This window comes from Drosophila elegans, unplaced genomic scaffold (assembly GCF_018152505.1).
Source record: "Drosophila elegans isolate 14027-0461.03 unplaced genomic scaffold, ASM1815250v1 contig_476, whole genome shotgun sequence".
In the NCBI taxonomy this organism is placed as follows: Eukaryota; Metazoa; Arthropoda; class Insecta; order Diptera; family Drosophilidae; genus Drosophila; species Drosophila elegans.
Genome location: NW_024545863.1, coordinates 25,435,851 through 25,456,903, shown reverse-complemented (window position 1 = coordinate 25,456,903; position 21,053 = coordinate 25,435,851). Strand labels below are relative to the sequence as shown.

General features: G+C 45.7%; 6 protein-coding genes across 9 annotated transcripts; 3 read left to right on the top strand and 3 right to left on the bottom strand.

Moving 5' to 3' along the window:
• Nucleotides 1-263: 263 nt before the first annotated feature.
• Nucleotides 264-2,778, top strand: LOC108136835 (4-coumarate--CoA ligase 1). The gene is made up of 3 exons (XM_017258255.2): nt 264-471; nt 972-1,649; nt 1,708-2,778. Exons 2-3 carry the CDS (start codon nt 979-981, stop codon nt 2,669-2,671), a joined length of 1,635 nt encoding a protein of 544 aa, XP_017113744.1. The 5' UTR covers nt 264-471; nt 972-978; the 3' UTR covers nt 2,672-2,778.
• LOC108136833 (unconventional myosin-Ia) lies at nt 2,708-9,353 on the bottom strand. 4 transcript variants are annotated; one of them, XM_017258252.2, is made up of 18 exons: nt 9,309-9,353; nt 8,789-8,997; nt 8,607-8,722; nt 7,512-8,544; nt 7,376-7,439; nt 7,290-7,303; nt 7,138-7,222; nt 6,989-7,083; nt 6,770-6,917; nt 6,393-6,715; nt 6,033-6,280; nt 5,272-5,968; nt 5,141-5,200; nt 4,727-5,058; nt 4,520-4,655; nt 4,307-4,459; nt 4,125-4,252; nt 2,708-4,065 (listed from the first exon to the last, which is right to left on the bottom strand). In XM_017258252.2, exons 2-18 carry the CDS (start codon nt 8,891-8,893, stop codon nt 3,942-3,944), a joined length of 3,861 nt encoding a protein of 1,286 aa, XP_017113741.1. In that variant the 5' UTR covers nt 8,894-8,997; nt 9,309-9,353; the 3' UTR covers nt 2,708-3,941. The 4 variants fall into 4 exon arrangements, with proteins under 4 accessions (XP_017113741.1, XP_017113740.1, XP_017113742.1 ...); XM_017258251.2 differs by having other exon boundaries at nt 8,789-9,350; XM_017258253.2 differs by lacking the exon at nt 5,141-5,200 and having other exon boundaries at nt 8,789-9,350.
• Nucleotides 9,354-9,715: 362 nt separating this feature from the next.
• LOC108137033 (TBC1 domain family member 7) lies at nt 9,716-10,803 on the top strand. Its single transcript, XM_017258533.1, has 3 exons — nt 9,716-10,312; nt 10,370-10,601; nt 10,658-10,803. The coding sequence occupies exons 1-3, from the start codon at nt 9,750-9,752 to the stop codon at nt 10,739-10,741; spliced, it is 879 nt and encodes a 292-aa protein (XP_017114022.1). The 5' UTR covers nt 9,716-9,749; the 3' UTR covers nt 10,742-10,803.
• On the bottom strand, nt 10,743-11,475 carry LOC108137035 (28S ribosomal protein S24, mitochondrial). Its single transcript, XM_017258534.2, has 3 exons — nt 11,388-11,475; nt 11,136-11,325; nt 10,743-11,078 (listed from the first exon to the last, which is right to left on the bottom strand). Exons 1-3 carry the CDS (start codon nt 11,403-11,405, stop codon nt 10,789-10,791), a joined length of 498 nt encoding a protein of 165 aa, XP_017114023.1. The 5' UTR covers nt 11,406-11,475; the 3' UTR covers nt 10,743-10,788.
• A 494-nt stretch (nt 11,476-11,969) lies between these two features.
• LOC108136926 (adenomatous polyposis coli protein) lies at nt 11,970-15,924 on the top strand. Its single transcript, XM_017258400.2, has 3 exons — nt 11,970-12,824; nt 12,884-15,097; nt 15,446-15,924. The coding sequence occupies exons 1-3, from the start codon at nt 12,186-12,188 to the stop codon at nt 15,794-15,796; spliced, it is 3,204 nt and encodes a 1,067-aa protein (XP_017113889.1). The 5' UTR covers nt 11,970-12,185; the 3' UTR covers nt 15,797-15,924.
• On the bottom strand, nt 15,831-17,732 carry LOC108136927 (vesicular integral-membrane protein VIP36). The gene is made up of 5 exons (XM_017258401.2): nt 17,490-17,732; nt 17,312-17,427; nt 17,051-17,248; nt 16,671-17,000; nt 15,831-16,315 (listed from the first exon to the last, which is right to left on the bottom strand). The coding sequence occupies exons 1-5, from the start codon at nt 17,629-17,631 to the stop codon at nt 16,109-16,111; spliced, it is 993 nt and encodes a 330-aa protein (XP_017113890.1). The 5' UTR covers nt 17,632-17,732; the 3' UTR covers nt 15,831-16,108.
• Between the last annotated feature and the right edge of the window lie 3,321 nt (nt 17,733-21,053).

Below are 21,053 nucleotides of genomic sequence, written 5' to 3'. Positions count from 1 at the left end.
ACTCTCTGGACTTCAATTATTCTCTGGAACACTTATATAATAAATTACCAAAATACAAAAAATTGTATTCAATTTTTAAATGTATAAATAACTCAAACGCCCACATCCGTGATTGTACCGCATATAAATAAAAATAAACACATGGCGTTGCCGGACCGTCAGTTTTTAAGCTGTTGACAGTGCGACGAATATTTATCGAATGTAGATTCAAAACAGCTGTTTGATGTTTTTTCTGCGAATTCTTCCCCCACCACCCCCTGACCCATTTTCCGATGCACTTTTCGTTTGCTTTGAATAAAAAAAATCCCAGCCACTGCTCGCGCCTGCGCAGTTGCACCGCCGGACTTATCAATACGTTAATCTAATCGTGCCTTAAACACAGCCTGACATTCCGAATCGCCATCCCACATCGAACGGTTAGTTTCGCACCGAAGCCGCTCCCGCTCGCATCGTAACCTAGAAAAAGTGACTGTAAGTGGATCGACAGGAGTTCATAAATGATAGTGAATAAATTAGCGGTATTAAACATAAACATTACAAGGTTTAACTAGTGTTTACGCAGAACATTAAGTGCAAATTATGCGGGGGACCTGTAGGATGTCAACCTATCGGCGGCGAACTACGACCTTTGGAACCTGGACTGGCAAACATGCAGATTTTCTATAATCCACTATCTCAGATAGCACGGAACATGGTTAACATCGATAGAAACTTTGGCTGAAGTAAAAGATCTACGGTCCGAATACGATAAGATAGCCCCGGGGGTTCAAAGTGTGGTAATTAGTGTACAAGAAGCACAGTAGTTTCAAGGGTTGCTACAACTTCCACCCCTATAGCCGCTCCAGGGAATAAGTTTTCTTAACAATTTGTTTTTACATATATTGGAAAATTTTCTGGTAGATAAAAAGCTATTATCTTGTATTACAACCCATTATAAATTGCAAACCTTTAACTGTCTGTCCTCTTTGCAGTAACAAAATGACTTCGACTCTACTTCCGGGAAACATCGTGTATGGCGGTCCTGTGACCGAACGGGAGGCGCAGGACTACAGATCCCTGGGCCAGTACATCCTGGACAAATACAAGAGCTTCGGCGACCAGTCAGTGCTGATTGATGCCGTCAATGGAGTGGAGTACTCGGCCAGCTTCATGCACAAGTCTATTGTCCGGCTGGCCTACATCCTCCAGAAACTGGGAGTCAAGCAGAACGACGTCATCGGTTTGTCCAGCGAGAACAGCGTCAACTTTGCCCTGGCCATGTTCGCCGGCTTCGCAGTTGGAGCTACGGTGGCTCCTCTCAACGTGACCTACTCCGACCGCGAGGTGGACCATGCCATCAACCTCTCCAAGCCCAAGATCATATTCGCTTCCAAGATCACCATTGATCGGGTTGCCAAGGCGGCGAGCAAGAACAAGTTCGTCAAGGGCATCATCTCCTTCGGCGGAAGTTCCAACAAGTTTAAGAACATTTACGCCCTTAATGAATTGATGGACAACGATAAGTTCAAGACACAGCCGGATTTCTTAAGCCCAGTGGCCAACAAGGAGCAAGATGTGACCCTGATTGTTTGCTCTTCGGGCACTACCGGACTGCCAAAGGGAGTTCAGTTGACCCAGATGAATCTGCTGGCCACCCTCGACTCCCAAATGTAAGTTTAAAAGATCGGTTACGAAAGGATTTTGTACTGAAAGCTCTTTCCTCAACAGCCAGCCAACCCAAATACCCATGGAGGAGGTCACACTGCTCACTGTCATTCCCTGGTTCCACGCCTTTGGCTGCCTGACGCTCATAACCACCGCCTGCCGGGGAGCCCGCCTCGTGTATCTGCCCAAGTTCGAGGAGAACCTCTTCCTCGCAGCCATCGAAAAGTATCGTGTGATGATGGCCTTCATGGTGCCACCGCTGATGGTCTTCCTGGCCAAGCACCCAATCGTGGACAAGTACGATCTGTCCTCCCTGATGGTCCTGCTGTGTGGAGCAGCGCCACTGAGTCGCGAGACCGAGGATCAGATCAAGGAGCGCATCGGAGTACCATTCATTCGGCAGGGCTACGGTCTTAGCGAGTCCACGCTGAGTGTGCTGGTGCAGAACGACGAGTTCTGCAAGCCCGGCAGTGTGGGCGTGCTCAAGGTGGGAATCTACGCCAAAGTCATTGATCCCGATACCGGCAAGCTCCTGGGAGCCAAAGAGCGGGGCGAGCTGTGCTTCAAGGGCGACGGCATTATGAAGGGCTACATCGGAGACACCAAATCCACGCAGACGGCCATCAAGGACGGCTGGCTGCACACCGGCGACATTGGCTACTACGATGAAGAGTTTGAATTCTTCATTGTGGACCGCATCAAGGAGCTGATCAAGTACAAGGGCTACCAGGTGCCGCCTGCCGAGATTGAGGCACTGCTGCTCACCAACGACAAGATAAAGGATGCGGCAGTCATTGGTAAGCCGGACGAGGAAGCTGGCGAGCTGCCGCTGGCTTTCGTGGTGAAGCAGGCCAATGTCCAGCTGACCGAAAACGAAGTTATCCAGTTTGTCAACGACAACGCCTCGCCCGCCAAGCGACTAAGGGGTGGCGTGATCTTCGTGGACGAAATTCCAAAGAACCCCAGTGGCAAGATCCTGCGTCGCATCCTGCGCGACATGCTCAAGAAGCCAAAATCCAAGTTGTAAGGGGATCGCTCCCCTTTTGGGTGTGTGTACAAACAATTTACTATGTGTATGTTTTATTATTGCTAAACTTTGTTTTATAAACTACCAACTGTTTGGGTTTCGATTTACTCATATTTGGCTTTTCTTTCGAAGTTTTCGCTTAAAACTTAAATACAAATAAAAACTGCTGGAATTCGAATGTGACAGATTCTGTGTGAACTCGCTGGAGCTTGGAAAACGCAGCTCCTGGTTGAATTACGTTAGATGTCCGAACTATCAATAACAAGTTATATATAAACAACTACATACATTCGTTCTCAACTTTTAACAAACTTGTCTTCTGTTTTTTCCCATATTGTTGTCGCTTTTATATAGACTCATTATTAATTTCGTATGGTGTATACATATATATATATATATATTTATTTGAAATATTTAACTACTCTTCTGCTCTGCTTTGTAAATAGTTGTTTAACATTTTTTGTTTATTTTTGTTTGGGAAAAGTTGTATTTTTCGCTAAGTCGCAGTAAATTGCATGTATTGGATTCATTTGTGTTTTCGGTATATAAAGAGGTTTGGTTTATATGTCTGTTCTCTAGCATTAGTTCACTAATTATTGTGTATGAAACCTTAAATGTAAAAGAAATGCCTTGGTTTCTATAACGGAAATATCATAGTTTGTGTAAAATCCCACTCTGCCCATCCAGCACCTGCATCTCGCTCCTGCTCCTGTTTCCGATTCATTCTAGCGGCGCCGCTTACTGTGCCTCCTTACAGTACATACTTATTGTTGCAATGCTAATCGACTTGGTGCATGACTTACACTTAAACCTAGTTGACAAATTAGATGCGTAAATTCAGTTGCTCACTTCGTTAGTTTCCTTCGCTTCGACTTTACATTTACAAAGTTAAATAAGACGGTGCAGTTTAAAATTAGCTCGCTCTTTCTTCTTCTACTCCTTGGGGCATTTCTAGTTTCCTTCTTTTGGCACAATCTTGACAACAAATTGGTTACTCTGATTGTCACTTGTGAACAAAACTAAATTGTGTTTCTAAGTATGTTTGAGTGTGAGTGTCTTAATATATTGCTAAAATTGTATTTTGATCCCTGGGACCATATAAAAGTCGAGAGACTCCAACCACAGCAGAGCGCAATGGTAATTGCAATCGCATGATGACTGGTGAGAATAATGGATACGGACCGCCGAACCCGAGTTCTGCCTAAGGCGAAGAAGATGATAGCAGCAGACTCAATGAGCTGCCACGATTAGTTTCCGATGCTGCCGAAGATCACACAATTATCTCCATGCGGTTCGCCTTGCGCGTGACCTTAGGTGGGCCTTGTGCTAGGTCCGACATGCCGCCGTATTTGAACGAGAAGATGACAGTTTGTTGGCCGAAATTAGCTTCAAATCTGAAAGTTTAATGCAGTTAGATGTGCTTACTAATAACACCTATTTTTTTAGTCCTTACTCAGTGCTTATGTGTATCTCCGGCGGTTTGCCTGTGGCATTTTGTATGACTAGAAACATTTTGGTCACGATTTCAATTACATGACCCGTTTGAAAAACGAAGTCTCCCTTTTTCCGTCCAAACTCAGACTGGAAAACATACAATTAATCGACGATTTTAACTATGAATTAACTGATTCATACCGCCTTTACGTGGAACACAGCAATATCATCCAGGTAGGGGCTCAGAGACATCCGGTAAATCTCCGATGCAGGCACTCTGTACTTGATTTGCAGCGTTCGCTGATCCAACAGCAGCAGCGATGAGGTGGACAATACCAGCAAAATGGGCACAAACTGAAAACAAGCAATATGATTCTAAAAAAACCTACTATAAAGTCGAATTAAAGAGCTTACCTTTCCACTGGACCGCGCTATCTTGTTGATTATATCTGCAAAGACCACATACTGATCGTTAGTCTCGGCGCAGATCTTCTTCCACTGCTGGTTGTGGCGCAGTCGCACATAGTCGCCCACAAATGGATGACCCACGCTGTGGAAGAATAAATAAATATTTATTTTAGGGCAAGAAGCTAAATAAAAATAATCAAGTATATACGTTACCTTCGTGCATAGGATGCTTTTCGGTCCTTAAAGATTATACTGGCTGTGACCTTCTCTCGCATCCGATTGCGTGCTGTCTGGTCAAAAGAGTTCCGATAGACATAGCACTTCCAGCGATGGTAGATGGATCGCAACTGTCGCGACGCATCTGCCAGAAAAACAGGAGCCGCTGGCCATTCCGTAGAAAGCGGGCTCAACGTGTTGGGGGGCAGACGCAGGGGGATAGTCAGCAGAAACTGCTGGATCTTCCACTGGCGGTAGTAACGACCTATCACTTCGATGGCCCATTTAACCTGGCGTTTGTACTTCAAGGACCGATACTCCTCGCGGGCCTAAAGGAAAATAAATAAGTTGTGAGTCAGAAAAAAGCAAAACATATTTTAAAAACGTGAAAATAAGGCATGCAATGCTTACAACACGATATAAACTCCACAAATGCCTACGACCAGTGAAGGGAATGCCAAACCGGCACTCCTAACATGCAGAAAATGAAAGTAAAGTAAAGGACGTCATGCAAGTAACAAATTTCATGGAAATCTGCTCACCCGCCACGTGCGCCAGGCGCTCGAGATGATCATCTGACTGTGCCGCATTCGCTGAAAACGCTTCCTCGCATGGTACATACGAAACATCTTCTGGATGAGCACGGCCAGCTCGCTGATCCGCAGGCGGCGGAACTGCTCCAGTTCGAAAACGGTGCGCGGACTGCGCACGAACACATTCTTGGTGCCGATCGTGAACTCCGCCGAAGGCAGCGGCAAGTTGCGGATAATCAGAGCGATGCCCTCCACCTGGCTGCCACCGTGGAAGTGGGGCCAAGTGAGGCTGTTGAGCAGCTTGTAGCGGTGAAAGAACTTGACGTGCAGCAGGTGGTAGCAGTGGCCGGTGCGGCACAGGTGGACCAGCGGCATCAGTGACATGTAGCGCACCTGGTGCTGCACCAACGCCATGTCAAACTGATGCGGCTGTTTGCCCTCGTTGGGCTTGATGCAGAACACATAGTGGGAGCGGCGGTGCTTCACGATGGCCAGCAGCGTCTGCAGCTGGGTTCGGATGTTCGAGCTTAGCGTGCTGGGCTTCTTGGTGGCTTGCCGGCGGGGATTTCCCTCGGGAAATAAACTCTGCACTAGAGAGAGTTTACTTTGGTAAAAGCCAGCACTGATGTACTTTGGCAGCATGTCCGAATTCTTCTCAAGAAACCGATGTATTGAGTAGTTTACCACACTCGCAAAGTGACGTATTCTGCAAATACAATACCGTGAATGGTTAATATAAATATTCCTTAAAAATATGTTTAGGAACCTACTGAAAGCACATAGAGTTACTGCCGGTGGTCATAAAGTTTGGATGCCCCGCACAACATTGCTGAACTCGCAAAAGCAAAGCCTCGTTGCTATTTAGATGGGATTCGTTGATCAAGCTCAGGATGCCGTAGCTGGGCTTGTCTATCAGCTCACAAATTGACTCATTGTCGAAATAGTCAATCCGCGACCACTCCAATCCTTCTCGGATGTATAGTTCTTGCTCAGAGCGCAGTACATGGAACACAAAATTCTAAAATGGAAGAACGGTTTCAATTAAATAATAATAAAGTAAAATCTCCACAACTGACAATAAGTACATTTAAGTATATTTTAAATATTTCTAAGTAGCAATGTTGACTTGCCTGATGGATCTTCTCCGCACTATAGTTGATGGCAAACTGCTCAAAGGAGTTGTGCTCCTGCACTTCGAATCCATAAAAATCGAGCAACGCCAGGTTCTTTTCGCGCTGAGTCGATTTTAGGGACTCATTTATTTTGTTCACCAGCCAGGTGAAGAGGCGGCTGTAGAGAGTGCGACAGAGAGTGTTTCGGTTGGTGGCCGCTTGTCTGGCATCCATTTCACAACCCACATCCTCTTGAGCGCTGTTCGAGCTATTAGCTCTGGTCAAACAGTTGATTAGGATTTGGGCATCTATATTGAGGAGCTGTGCTGTCTCTTGAACCTCTGCAAATGAAAACGTATTAAGATTATGTCCATTGAAACCCAATTAAAGCATACCGTAAACATTGGACACCTGACAGCCCTCGGTTCCATCAATGTTGGTAATAGGTACGAAAATAAAGTTTCCCAACTTAAGAACAACAGCTATAACCCGAAAAATAGAGTTGCTTTCCTCACAGCTAAGGCCCAGTACATCCAAAGATCGCTGAAATTGAAGAGTAGACATAAGTTATAGTTTATTAGGTGGAACATAGATTGTTTCAATGTATAGCCCACCTTGGTATAATGAAAATTCATACGATCCTCCTCCATGGCAGTTGTGTTGCGCAGAAGCTCGTACTTCTCTACATTTCGATACAGCTTGAGCGCTTCTGTTAAGATTAAATTCTTAGTAAAACTATAAACAGTTTTCAACTTGATATTACTTAGCAACTGAAGATCAGCCCCTAATAGTAACTGGTAAAATATGTGAAAATTTCGCTCTCCAATGACAGTGTCTGTTATACGTGTCTGTGGGCAGAAAATAATTAAATAATAACAATTTTAGTGTTATGAAATTATTTAAACTAGATCAAACCTTTTCCAGCATATCTTAATTGTAAGCACGAACAAAATAAATAGCATCATAAATATTTTTATTTATTTCCAAGGGGTTTTACTTACAGTGGGTTATGTGCACGCCCATCGGATCGCCCTTAAAGTCAATTTCGATATCGAATAACTTTCCCTGAAAAATCAAGAGAAAAAAATAGGTTAAAAAAATGATAAATGATAAATTTTCTAATCTTACGCTACTTACATATCGGCTGGAATTGTTATTCTTCAGCGTGCAGGCGTTGCCCATGGCCTCCAGGAACACATCCGCACAGGTGACGCACTCGCGCATCCTCTGCGTTGGCGACTTGTGGCGCCTGTGCAGCGACGAGCTGGCCGAGGGCGTGGGTGAAACGGAGCTGGGCGGCGGGGGCGGCAGATCGCCCAAGACCTTGCTCAGCTTGTGTGCATCGTACAGCGATATACGTTGCGTGGAGCCCATTAGGGAGCATCGATCCCGGTCACGTTCCCGCTCCGGCTGGCTCTCAGTTGAGTGCTGGCGAATCAGGTTGGAGCAGCTGCCGCGATGCGGATGAGCCGGGTGGGCGGCGGTGGACAAACGGCTGGTGCTGCCTCGCAGCTCATCCCGCTCCTCTTTCTCCAGACTCTGGGCACGGACGCACTTGCTGTGGCCGCACTGGCGACAGCCGCCGTAGACGGAGGGCACGGCATACTTGGGCGAACCCTTGGCAGCCGGGGGCATGGCAGTGCAGGCGCCCACTTGGGTCTGCTGGTGCTTAAAGCACGACTTGGTCGGGTGCAAGTGGTGGGCATTCGATTCGAGCAGGCTGCTGATGTTCTCGCTACTCTTGTGGTGCGAGAAATCAAAGTCGACGATCTTCTCGCGCATGTGGCGCCTGCTCTGGCGCTCAATGCTCTCAGCCCGCGTCCGCGAACGCTGCGAAGGTCCTGGCGAGGGGCTCTGTCGCCGCGAAATAGTGGCCGGCGGATTTTCCGCCCTGTTCTTGCATATAATAAAGTTGGCAGTACCGGAGCAGCTGCTGGAGGCGCGCCTGTGGGCGTGCGGCACCAACCCGCTGTTCGAGCTGATCGAGGATTGCTTTCGCAGGACATTCGGTGTGGCGGGGCAGTGCGAACGATCCTGTATGTGGGTCAGAAAGTTCACGATCATTTTGAAGGTCTCCGTCTTGCCCGATCCGCTCTCGCCGGTGAGCAGTATGCACTGGTCCTCGCTCTGATCCTTGAGCGACTGGTAGGCCAGATTTGTGAGACCATAGCTAGGGTGATTGACAACATATTATTAAGTGGCGATGGTGCACACCGTTCGATGATTACTTACATGTGGGGCGGCAGCTGGAAGATGCCCTTGTCGCCATAATTGCGGACGTTGTCTAGCGAGTGCTCGGATATGTGATGATATGGATTCAGAGCCACAACAGAAGTTCCAATGTAGGTCTGCAAAGGGGAATTTACATATTTATATATGGGATTGTATGGGAATTTGGGCAATGTAGGACTTACATATATGTGATCGCGCTTGTAACGCTGGTGGATGTTGTTTATGAAGCTATCCTCGGACAGGTTCTCCAGCAGCACCGAGTCCCAGGTGCCGATTTCCTGCTCCATCGCGATTTCCTGCTCCAATTACAACAACATGCACATGCACGGCAGTAGTGACAACAACGGCAAAGGCCAAAATCGGGCTCAGCATTTGAATTTGAATACATCAACTGCAAACGGGGCCAAAACGAGAACGGTGGGTTGGGGAAGGGGGAGGGGGGTTGTTAATGGCTCCAAGAATTGCATAATTTATCGCGGGCCTGCTTGCATCTGAGCGAATCCGTGTTTTGATTTTGTGATTCAATTATTGATTTTCATGTGCTGGCGAGCAACAGCCTCGAACTCGTGTTCACGCAGATATATCCCGCAGATGCAGTCCGGTTTTCTATATCCTTAATTGCACGAATATCAACTGTCTTCTTTGAGCTCCGGATTTGAGAAAATTTGGCTGTACTCGCCACGATTTCCACATTTTGTTTACCTTTTCAGAAAAGACATTTTGCATCCAATGGGTACTAGTGGTGGCCCAGACATCGATAACACAATCGATGTGGATTCTTGGCGAGCTATCGATTCGTATACCCTAGCGAAGACTACTTTGATTTTTATCAGTTTGTGAATATTGTTTATATGTAAATTGTAGGTTAGCCAAAGCTACTTGTAGTTTAACTACCTTTAGAACATCAATACAATATTTAAAATTTGTCTTTTAATCCTTCATAAATCTGTAATTTGAATTTATAAGTTTGTACGATATCAGTTCTTTAAAATAAAGACAATTTTTACCTATATATATATATATATATATATATATAACATTTAACATATTTGTAGGGTATCAGAAGCTTCGACATGCGCAGTAAACAACTGTTTGTTGTCATCGACGGGGTTTGCATCGCTATTATTTCAGATAGAGCAGACCATGAACACCGACGAACGAAACTTTCGATCCAGCTACTATGAAAAGTGCCTGATCAACAGCGTAGAGGAGAAGAAGTCGCTAAACAAACTCCTCCAGGATGACGTCCGCAACCTGAACAAGCTTAAGCAGTTCTGCATGAACTACACAGTGCCCAACATCCACAGGAGCTATCTATGGGCTCTCGTCATGGGCATTCAGCCGCTCCACAAGGCATCTACGGCATACATTCGCGACCAGAGGCGCGAGATGTACGAGGATCTGCTGCGGGCCGTGACTGTGCTTCGGTGTGCCGACCAGAAGGAGAAGGAACTGGTGATGCACACCATGTGGCTGCTGGAGTCCAATCGACTGTGGCACGGCAATGCAGGTGCCAGTCTGCAAGCGGACGACACACACTTCATCGAAATCGTGCGTACCCTGCTCCCGATATTCAACGACGACGTGGAGACCTATTGGATAGCCAAGGGATTCTACAAGTACACCCGAGAGCTAAAAAAGGAGTGCGGCAAGCTGAAGGAGCAGACACAGATTATGCTTAAGCGCGAGGATCAGTCCTTATTTAAGTGGGTTACCAATTGGTTAGTGTTGCACATCAAGTAACTTCTTTATCTTTATGTTAGCCACCTGGAGGAGTTGGGCCTGTTCGATGGCAACTCAACGCTGCTGGACAACTGGTACATAACTTGCTTTGCTGGCGTCATCTGCGAGAATGTTTTGGTTAAGATCTGGGACAAAGTCTGTGGTGGCTCCCGCAAGATTGTGGTTTTCCTTTTCGTAGAACTAGTCAAGGACATCAAGTCCCTATTACTTAAGCAAAAATCGCTGACAGACGTCAAAAGACTGATAGAAACGGTAGGTTTTTCCTTAATCAGCTTAATTACTCTTTGGTAATCAGAAATCCTCGTTAGGTGAAGGATATCGACGGTGTCATCGTAAACAAGGCCATCAAATCTCTACAAAACAACAGCAGCGAAGTCGAGTACACTCATTAAGTAATTCTACAACATTTTTATATCGGACATATAAGGAACCAAAGCAACTAAATGTATTTGAAGACCACGTCCTTTTTGTCACCCACCGTCTGCAGTTCCAGCGTCACGGGGCACTGCATCCAGTAGGAGAGCAGCTCCTCCGTATAACCGATGAGGAAATACATTTTACGCGGGGTGATCGCCTGCCTGATGAGGGCCGCAATCCGAATGGAGTTGTGCTGTCGCTTGATGATGATTTCAGAGCAGACAAGGGCGTGCCAGGTGCCAGTGACGAACTTCCGGATGAATACATCCTCGATGGCGGTCTGGGACGGACGTTGGGCATCCTTTAGCGTTGCTAAAAAATTAAAGGGGCTTGAACATAAATCTTTAATAAACTGTTCCTCCAACTCACATGTGTTCCAAGAGTTCCAGGACTTGCGGTGGCCAATAAAATGCGGAGGATTGGCCATCTCGTAGGTGAGCGCCCTGTTTCGCTTTGTGGTTATGCGGTATCGCCCTGATTGCACGCGACAGCACACGGCGCTTGTGTGGATACTTGACCGGCTGAGCTGCTGCACCTCCGCAGCCACCTGGGGCACCAACTGCATCGGAAGTGGAGTTTTTAAAATGTATAGTACATGTTTTTTATTATTCTTTAACTCACCTTTTTCAAGAAGTTCATTATATTCCGGCGAAACAATTTTGCGTCCAGCAACAGCTGATTGACGTGACGTAACGGTTTCCTAGAGGTGGACAAATACATGTTGAAGAGTGCACTCGATATTTGTGTTCACAAATTAAAAAATATATATACCCAAAGGAAAAAGGAGGCGATCGTATTTAAAATTTAAGGATGTATTGTTTTTGTAATATTTATTTATAAAAATAATGTTTAATGCATCCGGGCTTAGTTATATTTGTTAAGCCGTTTTATTTGTGTTTCAAATTACGCGCCCACATCTATTTGGATCTCGATACAATCGAATAAGTATCGATTTTTTTGGTCTCAAGCCCAACAGTGTTGCCAAATAATATTTAAAAAATTTAGCTTAATCTGTAAAAATCAATTTATAATAACTGTATATAATGATTTATTTTTTTTATTGATAACAATGTTTTGTCTTGACCGACGTGTGCATGTTTTTAAATTAGCTATAGCCATATCGCACGACATATCATGAACCTGCAATGTGGACGCCGCTGAATATAAACAGCTATAGCTACGAAATTGCTAAATTAGCATCACTAGAGCGCTGAGCCTGCGCGCTTGGAAAATGGCTTAAACGCAGGCCATCTCAAACAAAGATCGAGGATTTCAGATCAAGTGAACTACCTGTTGGAGCGACAGTGAAAAAGGACCCTTACCGGAGCGGTACTGAAACAGGACTCTTCCTGGAACTCCTGCTACCTGAATGTACTAAACGCAGTGGAACTAGAACTGCAGCGGAAACATTTAAAGACCATGACGCTGAACGAGAGCGACGCCACCCGCCTAGAACTGACGCGCAACTTCCTGGAGCTGTCCCGCAATCCGGAAACATGTACCGCCCTGCGCAGCTCGGACTGCATCCAACTGCTGGTGCAGATCCTCCACGCGAACGACGAAGGTCTCTCCACGGCGCGAAAATACGCCAGCCAGGCGCTTCACAACATCGTGCACAGCCACCCGGAGGAAAAGGAGCGCCAGCGGGAGGTGAAGATGCTGCGACTGCTGGACCAGATCCTTGACTATTGCAACTTCCTGCGCACGCAGCTGCAAAGCGGGGGCGAGGCCATAGCTGATGATGAGGATCGGCATCCCCTGGCGGCCATGAAGCTATTGATGAAAGCCAGCTTCGACGAGGATCACCGGCAAACCATGTGCGAACTAGGGGCCCTTAAGGCGATCCCCAACCTGGTTCATCTCGATCATGCGGTCCATGGACCAGCGGCTGCGGGCAGGGAACAGTGCAACGCTTTGAGGAGCTACGGCCTCATGGCCCTCACGAATCTCACCTTCGGGGATGAGAACGTCCACAACAAGTCATACTTGTGCGGCCAGCGTCAATTCATGGAGGTGGTCATCGCCCAGCTAAACACGGCTCCAGATGAACTGCTTCAGGTGGGCTTAGTCTAGGTCTTAAGTCAAAAACTTTTTTGAAATTGTATGTATGTTTTAAGGTCCTTGCTGGAGTGCTTCGCAATCTCTCTTGGCGCGCAGACAAACATATGAAGACTATCTTCAACGAGCTCGGTACAGTGACATCCTTGGCCCGGGCAGCCATGCAAAACAAAAGCGAAAATACCCTGAAAGCCATACTCTCTGCCCTCTGGAATCTGTCGGCGCACTGCAGTACGAACAAAGCGGAGTTCTGTGCTGTGGACGGCTCACTGGCGTTTCTGGTGGGAATGCTCAGCTACGAGGGTCCGAGTAAAACACTTAAGATAATTGAAAATGCGGGAGGCATACTGCGGAACGTTTCCAGCCACATTGCTGTGTGTGAGCCCTACCGCCAAATCCTGCGCCGACACAATTGCCTGGCCATTCTGTTGCAGCAGTTAAAGTCGGAGAGTCTCACCGTGGTTAGCAACTCCTGCGGCACTTTATGGAACCTCTCGGCCCGCTGTCCCGAGGATCAGCAGTACCTCATCGACCACAATGCTATTCCCCTGCTGCGCGTCTTGATCAGCTCCAAGAACTCCATGATTGCCGAGGGCAGTGCCTCGGCTTTGAAGAATCTAGTAAACTTTAGAGCCACTTTGGAGCTTATGCCCAATGGAGATGGTGGCTCCCTGCCGCTGGACAAGGAGTCAGGCCATGGTGGTACCCTACCGCGCAGGTTCAGCTCACTGCGACTCAGCTCCAATCCTACAGGATCGCTGAAAAAGGTACGACCAACAACAGTGAGCACGACTGGTTTCCTCAACAGAAAGTGTGAGAGTCGGGAGTCCGTTTACTCGGGCAAATCCGACTCCACTAAATACTCAACCAAGTCGGAGGGAGCCAAGAATGCATTTGAGATTGTCACACCTACAGAGGAACAGCCAATTGACTACTCCATGAAGTACATGGAGCACAAACCCAATAGCAGTAAGACCTTTGATATTGACTTGGACCAGCCCACAGATTTTAGTGCTAGATATAAGGAAAGACGATCCGCTCAGTTGGCACAGCCAGAGCTGAAGACGGAGACTGATGAGATAAGGAACAATGAGTTGCAACTGGCCAAGTCCTCATCGGCCACGGAGCTGCGAAATGGTCCAGGAAATGTGACGGTTTCGGCATCCAAGCAGAAACTTACCACCGAAGCGGAGACGGAGACAGCAGAGCGACCGATCAACTACTGTGAGGAGGGAACCCCCGGCAGCTTCAGTCGCTTCGATTCCCTCAACAGCCTGACTGAAAAACCGGAAAAGTGTTCGGCTCCGAAGACGCCAACGAAGCCCACAATTCAGCCGGGACAACTGGACAACCGGAATACGTCCCAAAACATTGACTCTGCTCTGGAAACTCCACTAATGTTCTCGCGTCGCAGCTCGATGGACTCATTGGTAGGCGATGACGAGACCATTGCCTGCGAGGATAATGGATCCGTGATCAGCGAGTACAGCCGGATGCAAAGTGGCGTCATATCTCCCTCGGAGCTGCCCGATTCGCCCACCCAGAGTATGCCGCAGTCGCCGAGAAGGGATCGAAAGGTGCCCATTCAAAATAACTCTGAGACTCCTGACCGGAAGTCTGGCAATGTGTTCGAGGACAAGCTAAACAGATTCCACGTAGAGCACACGCCTGCCGCCTTTTCCTGTGCCACCAGTCTTAGTAACCTGAGCATGTTGGATGACTCCAATGCAAACGCCATTCGAGAACAGCGTACAAATGACATTAACGGAAATGGAGACGCTCCTCGTAGCTATTGTACGGAGGACACTCCGGCTCTGCTTTCCAAGGCGCCCAGCAACAGCGATTTGTCCATTCTGTCCATACCGAACGATTTGAATGCCAATGAAGAACCGCCAGTGCCAGCGCCACGAGCAGATGTGCCCGGCCTGGACTCTCGGATTCCGGCTGAAGATGCCATTTCCAAGATGCGCTGCGGCGCATTACCCAGTTATCTGCCAGTGTCGGATGAGATGAGCAAGTACTATGTAGAGGATAGTCCCTGCAACTTTTCGGTGATCTCTGGCCTCTCCCATCTTACGGTGGGCTCTGGACGAGCAGGACCGGTTACAAAACTTCCCATGAGGGCTTCGGAGCCACAGGCAGAGGCACCCAAGTTGCCTCCCAGACGGAGTGCAGTTCAAAATGAAGCAGAGCCATGTCTACCGCCCAAGAGAAGCGACTCGCTGAGCTCGCTATCCATGGACTCGGATGATGACTGCAATCTACTCAGTCAGGTAAGGAAATGGAGAAACTTTCTTTGATTAGGGGAAATTTCGTTTAACGAAATCAAAGTGAGCTGATAAACTAGCCAAATCAGAATTTCTTGTCTTTGTTAAAGTGAAGGAAGTAAAAATATTCTTACTAGGCATTGTCTGCTCCTATTACATGGGCGAACACAAACTCGAACTACAGTCTTAAGTTTTTTATATTTTCACTTGATATATTACTTTTTACAAAAGTATCGCAGACCTTTCTCACTTAAAGGAAAGTTACTGACTGGGCTTGAAATGGAATGTAGCTATTGGTTAAAAATATAATCCCAATGTCACCAAAATTATAAATATTGTTCTTTAATTTTATAGGCTATTGCGGCAGGAAGCTGTCGGCCACAACCCAGTGGTGCTAGCACTAGTTCCAGCCTGGCCAATGCCAGTACCAGCACTCTGACCAGGACAAATGGGCAAAAAAAACAGCCGGAGGAGGGCGATAAACCGAGCTACAGCTCGGATGACTCGCTGGACGACGAGGACGACGATGCGAGGTCCAAGTCGCTCTTTGAGCAGTGCATCCTCAGCGGCATGCACAAGTCCAACGACGCTTTGGAGTCGGAGGGAGAACCGCCGGGGCAGCGGCAGGAGATGAGTGCCCGGGATAGGTTTGTCAGCAACCAGGTGCGCCAGATTGAGTCCATGTTAGCCGGACGCCAGCACTAGCATCGGGTGTGTGGTTAAGTGAGAAGCGCATGCGTTTGTTTGGTGGCTTTTAATCTTGTCTATGCAATAATATTCTCACGGTCTCAATTTTCCTATAGTTCAGATTAAAAATTTGCACTTAAATTTAACTCTCCAACACGTGTAATATTATGTCTACCCTCTCAAGAAAATTTTCATACGGAAACATTAAGGAAACTTAAAGGGTGATAAGAAATGGGATACAGTCGCTGTATATAAATAAGTGGGGTTCAACTGAGGTCCGGGATACTCCCAAAATTATGCTCAGATGGACTAGCTCCAGGGCTAGAGAGCTCAGTAGAAACGTTTTCGCGCATTGCGATCTTTGAAATAGGAGATGGCGAAGATGGCCACAGCCGCCGCCACGACCACCACGAACAGAAGGATGAAGAAGATTTTAGCGTTGGACATGCCCGGCTTGGGATCCTCCTTGTGCTCACGCGGCGGCTCGAAGGTCTTCGCATTCGGTATGATATTGGTGCGTCGGATAATCTCGTCGTGCTGTGAATGAAAGAAAATTGTGGTTTATTGAACAAGTAAAGCTAAGCTGGTTTCGAGTAACATGATATTCATATAATAATAACACTCATCTTTATCGTGTTTGGTTGACAAACATTTTGTAGCTTTTGAAAGATTAATACGATTTGAATTTTAATTTGAAATCAATCCGTGTGTTTGACGCCTCCCTGCTAAATTATCGCAAGTTGGTGCAATTAAAAACAAGTTCAATCTTTTTTTAGAAGCTTGTTGCTACCTATAGATATAATGACTTAACCCGGCTTTCGGGTTCCTTGCACTCTTAAGCCGATAAGCAGGCAGCTGAGTCAAGCGTATTCCCCTTCTGGGGTAAACTTACATTTAAGTTGGAGTCCAGGTCGTAGAACTTGAAGCTGTGGATGTCGTGATTGTCGGACAGATCGCCTGTCGTGGCCGACATGCCGAAATGGTAACCCGTGGGCAATTCCACGTTGGCGACGACAAAGCAGCTCTTCCACTCGTTGCGGTTTTCCAGATCCGTCGACACCGACAGTATGTCGTTCTCGTACCGAATGCTGACCAGCGTCTCGTAGTCCACATTGCGGAAGCGGACTTCGCAGCCCGCCAGCTGGGTGTGCGTTCCGTCGCGATCGTGGTCGTAGCTCCAGCTGCCATTGTTTACCATGGCACTGAGATATGGATGTTGGTGCTGCAAATTAAAAATTAATAAAGGTTTTCCATAGGCTAAAGCTATCATACATTGTGGGGGCCATTGTGGTTGCTGTAGGTATCCAGGATGATGGCCAGTCCGGAGAAGTGGTCATTGCTGCCAAAGACTGGGCCTGTCTTCATCCGCTCCTTGGTGTACCAAATGGCAAAGCCGTCGCCGAAGAGTTCAGTGCCCTTGCCGTGCACCTTGAAGCCCACATGCACCTCCCAGTTGCGGGTCATCACGGGCTGGGCGTAAACCAGTATTAGGATTACTCATAAGGTCAACGATAGATCAACCCTCCTGCTTACCGTGTAGTTCCAAAGGGCGCCGCTCTTGGACTGCAAGTCCGGAGTCAGTCTTATGTAGTTGCTCGTCACCATTGTGTTGCCCAGGAAGTCCCAGTGTGGCAGTACCACGCCCACGCCTGGAAGATCAAGCCACGTTAGAGGTACACGTACTCCACCTTATCAGAGCTCATAAACCCACCTTGAAATGGACGCACTAGACTGTGCTCCCGCTTCATGTAGTCCGGCTCCCTGGGATTATCCACATCGGCCAGAACCGCAAAGGGGGCGACGAGAAGCGCCAACAGCGCCAGGGAACGGTGTGCGCGTAACGACTTGGTCATGGCTGCATTCGGTGTCCCAGTTGGATGAAGCTACACGGAAAATAATATTTGCAGACAATTTTTTTCGCCGGCCTTTTAGTGGTGAGCAACTGTGATTCATTAACGGTGGTTGGCAACTATCGGAGGCCTATCGATTGCAGGTCTGACGGCACTTCTGTGTTCTGTTATCGAAACTGCCTATCAACCGTTAGCACAATTACCTATTAAATTTAAATAGTTAAAAATGCTCGAGAATGTGTTTTTATAGGGCTTAAGCTATATTGTTTATTTTAAGTAAACATTAAAATCATTAAGATAGATAAAAATACTTTCTAGTACTGATAGTAAGATTTATAAAGAAAATAATGTAGGTATTAAATATAAAATTAAATTAACAAACAAACATTTAGTTTATGTTAACTTATTTAAAGTCTTTTAAAAACTTCTATTAATCTATTAATATTTTTTTTTTTTTTTAATTTATATAAAGTAAAGCTAGCACTCATAAATTATCTGAATAAATTTGAAAGTACAACGTTGTTGCTTATTGTTTTTGTTCATGAAATTAATTTCATATTTACTTGTTTGCTTAAAACTTGACTATTTTTATAAGCTCATCCTTTCAAATTGAATTTAATTTCGAATCAAATAAGACTTATTAAGAATTTGGAAAGGTTTTAAATATGAAAAAAATTTGTAAGTAACTTTCTTTCTTGGGAAGAAAAATTAAAAGTAAAGTAATAAATTCATCAGCTTTAAAAGAACTTATAAATCAATATTTATGACATATGTGAAGTCTTTGTGATAAAGTGGCTGTTTTTGCAATTAATTTTTTACAATTTTGTCCAAACAAATGTGGGACAATTTGCAGGCAATAAATTGTTACGGAAGTGCAGCTAATACAACTAAACTGATGAATGCAAATTATGGTTTTGGACAGTTTCCCTTTTTTTTGGCGCTAAATTCACGCGTCCAACCAGTTTGACTTTTTAATCGGTTTGGCTCGGATTACAACGCCAACAACGCACAGCCCGTTTGTCATGGTGCGAGACAATTTTATGGCTTATTGCACACGCACATTGGCGCCTTCACGCCGTGGGTACCGCGACTCTTGGATCTGCTGGTGATCTGGTGGAGATCGGGCGGGAAAACCAGTTAGCCAAGAGTTTTCCTCCTTGGCGTGCGTTGGCCGTCGACTTTGGGGGTCATTGTCAAGGTCGGAGTCGTGAGAACAGGCGGCAAATAATGCAAATGCGGCAGGAACTTTAGAATGCAGCAATAATTCCGATTCAAATGCTCATTGGATGATTCTGATTCTGATTTGGGCACAATTAGCAATGCCGCTAACGGTGCAAGATGTGTCACCTGTGAAAGTCGGCCTGTTGCTTCCTCAAAACGCCGCTAATTGGCATATAACGTGCCTAATTATATCAGTCATTTATGAAATCATTTCACTTTTCACCTCCCCAAACAACTACAGGTGCATTATCTCAGCCAGTTTCCGCTGAGCTGCCGATATATTATCGCAGTCGTTCGTTCTTGTCGCCCCGCGCGATTTGACTTTGACTCACCTGTGCGACTTCGACTTCAACTTCCTCATGGGTTCGAGTGAGATATGGCGGTTATTTCGGGCCCATCATTCTCGATTTCGGGGAGTGGCGGAGGCTCTGAAAGCTCCCTAATGAAAGTTGGGTATTGATTAATGGCCCGTGGGGTCCAGAGTTTTCCCACCCGATCAGCAGCAGGATGTAGCAATTATCATGGTTGGACCATCGCGTCAGCGTCTATTTATAGTGATACTTATGGACCGATAGAATCTGGCAATTAGTAGCTCGCTTAAATGCTCATTTATAAACTACAGCTATCGGCTGTCATGTGCGGACAAGTTCAGGCCCAAACAAGCAGCACTTTTCAATTCCTCAAAGTGGCAATAACCTGGGGCCAGGCCAAGACAGGCCAAATCTGAGGCCGCTCAGCATTTCATTGGCCCGAGCCAATGAATGATTGATAACCCAAACCGCTGCCAAATCAAGCAAAGAAAGCCAGAGTACGCGCAAGGCAATTGGCTAATTGATTCAGCATAAATCAATGGCAATCAACAATTAGCCGCATTAATTGCCTCGCTTACAGCAATCGCAATTGAAACTGAACTTGACCCTCTCGCCGTCGACTGAAGACAATGCAAAAACCGAAGAGAACAGAACGGAAGGCCATTTTTATATTAGACAATACCATTGCATAAAGTTCGATCAGTGGATTACCCTATACTAAGCCAAAAGGTTTAAAAGTGTCTAAAACTGGAGTATCTAAGCCAAATAATAAATAACTAAATACATGCTGAATCTTTGACAAAGTTTATCACTAGGTTAGCATTAAAAACTTAACAACACTAATAAAATTCAACTTAATGAACCAAACTTTTTAAATGTATTATTAAATTATTATATCTAACCTTTGTTACAATGTAACCCAAAATGTTAAGCAACTTGTAATTAATTTGGTTAGCCTACATCAATAAGAAAAAAACATTAAAGCTCATAAAATGTTTATAACAAATTAAAATGGTAGTTAAGTTATTTTTAGCAAATGTCTTATATAGAAATATATAAAAAAATGTTTTAATAAGAAATATAATTTTTCTAATATTCCAGAACGTTTAATCTATATTTTAATAATCTATATTTTAAAATTTTAAAAGATGTCCTCAATACAAATAAAAAACACTTTCATACTTATATTTCATAACCAACTTTCATACCTTTCAGAGCACTATCCTGGGGAAGAGTATCAATAGTTAGTCAATCACTTCGACTTTGGCGGTTGCAGCCAGCCAAGGAGCATTTGTGGCTAGCTGTGATTTGAACTTGAACTTGCTACTGCTCCCCCCTCCCCTCACTTGGTCGCATAAAACAACTAACATAAAAACTCCAGACCGAACGCATTGTTCGCATAGCATCAAACAAGTGTGCAAATCGTATAAGATTAAAGCTAATCAAGCATGACAAGCATTCCTCATGAATTTCACATTTATCGCTTTTTTTTAAGGGCCACACAGCAGCAAACAGTCGGCCACATAAATGTCAATCGTTAAACGATACACTTAAGGAGGGGGAAAATAGATGCCGCCGGATTCTATGGGGCATGGAATGCCACGCTTCCGGCCGAGAACGAGCGTATTGTGATCATATAATTATGATTCAGATTATGCATATTGCCATTCTTAATCACAGAAGCGAGCAACACGTAAATTGTCATTTAAATCAAACGAATCTCCAGCGAATTTCACGGTCAAGTGGAAGTGACAGAGGCGGAAGAAATTGCCTAATGCCGACGCGGGCCAAGTGGTTGTTGTTTTGTTTTCACCTGCAATCAAGTCAAGGTGTTGCCTGTAGCTTTCCAATTACATATGCTAGATACACGGATTTGCATAGGTATCGGCATCG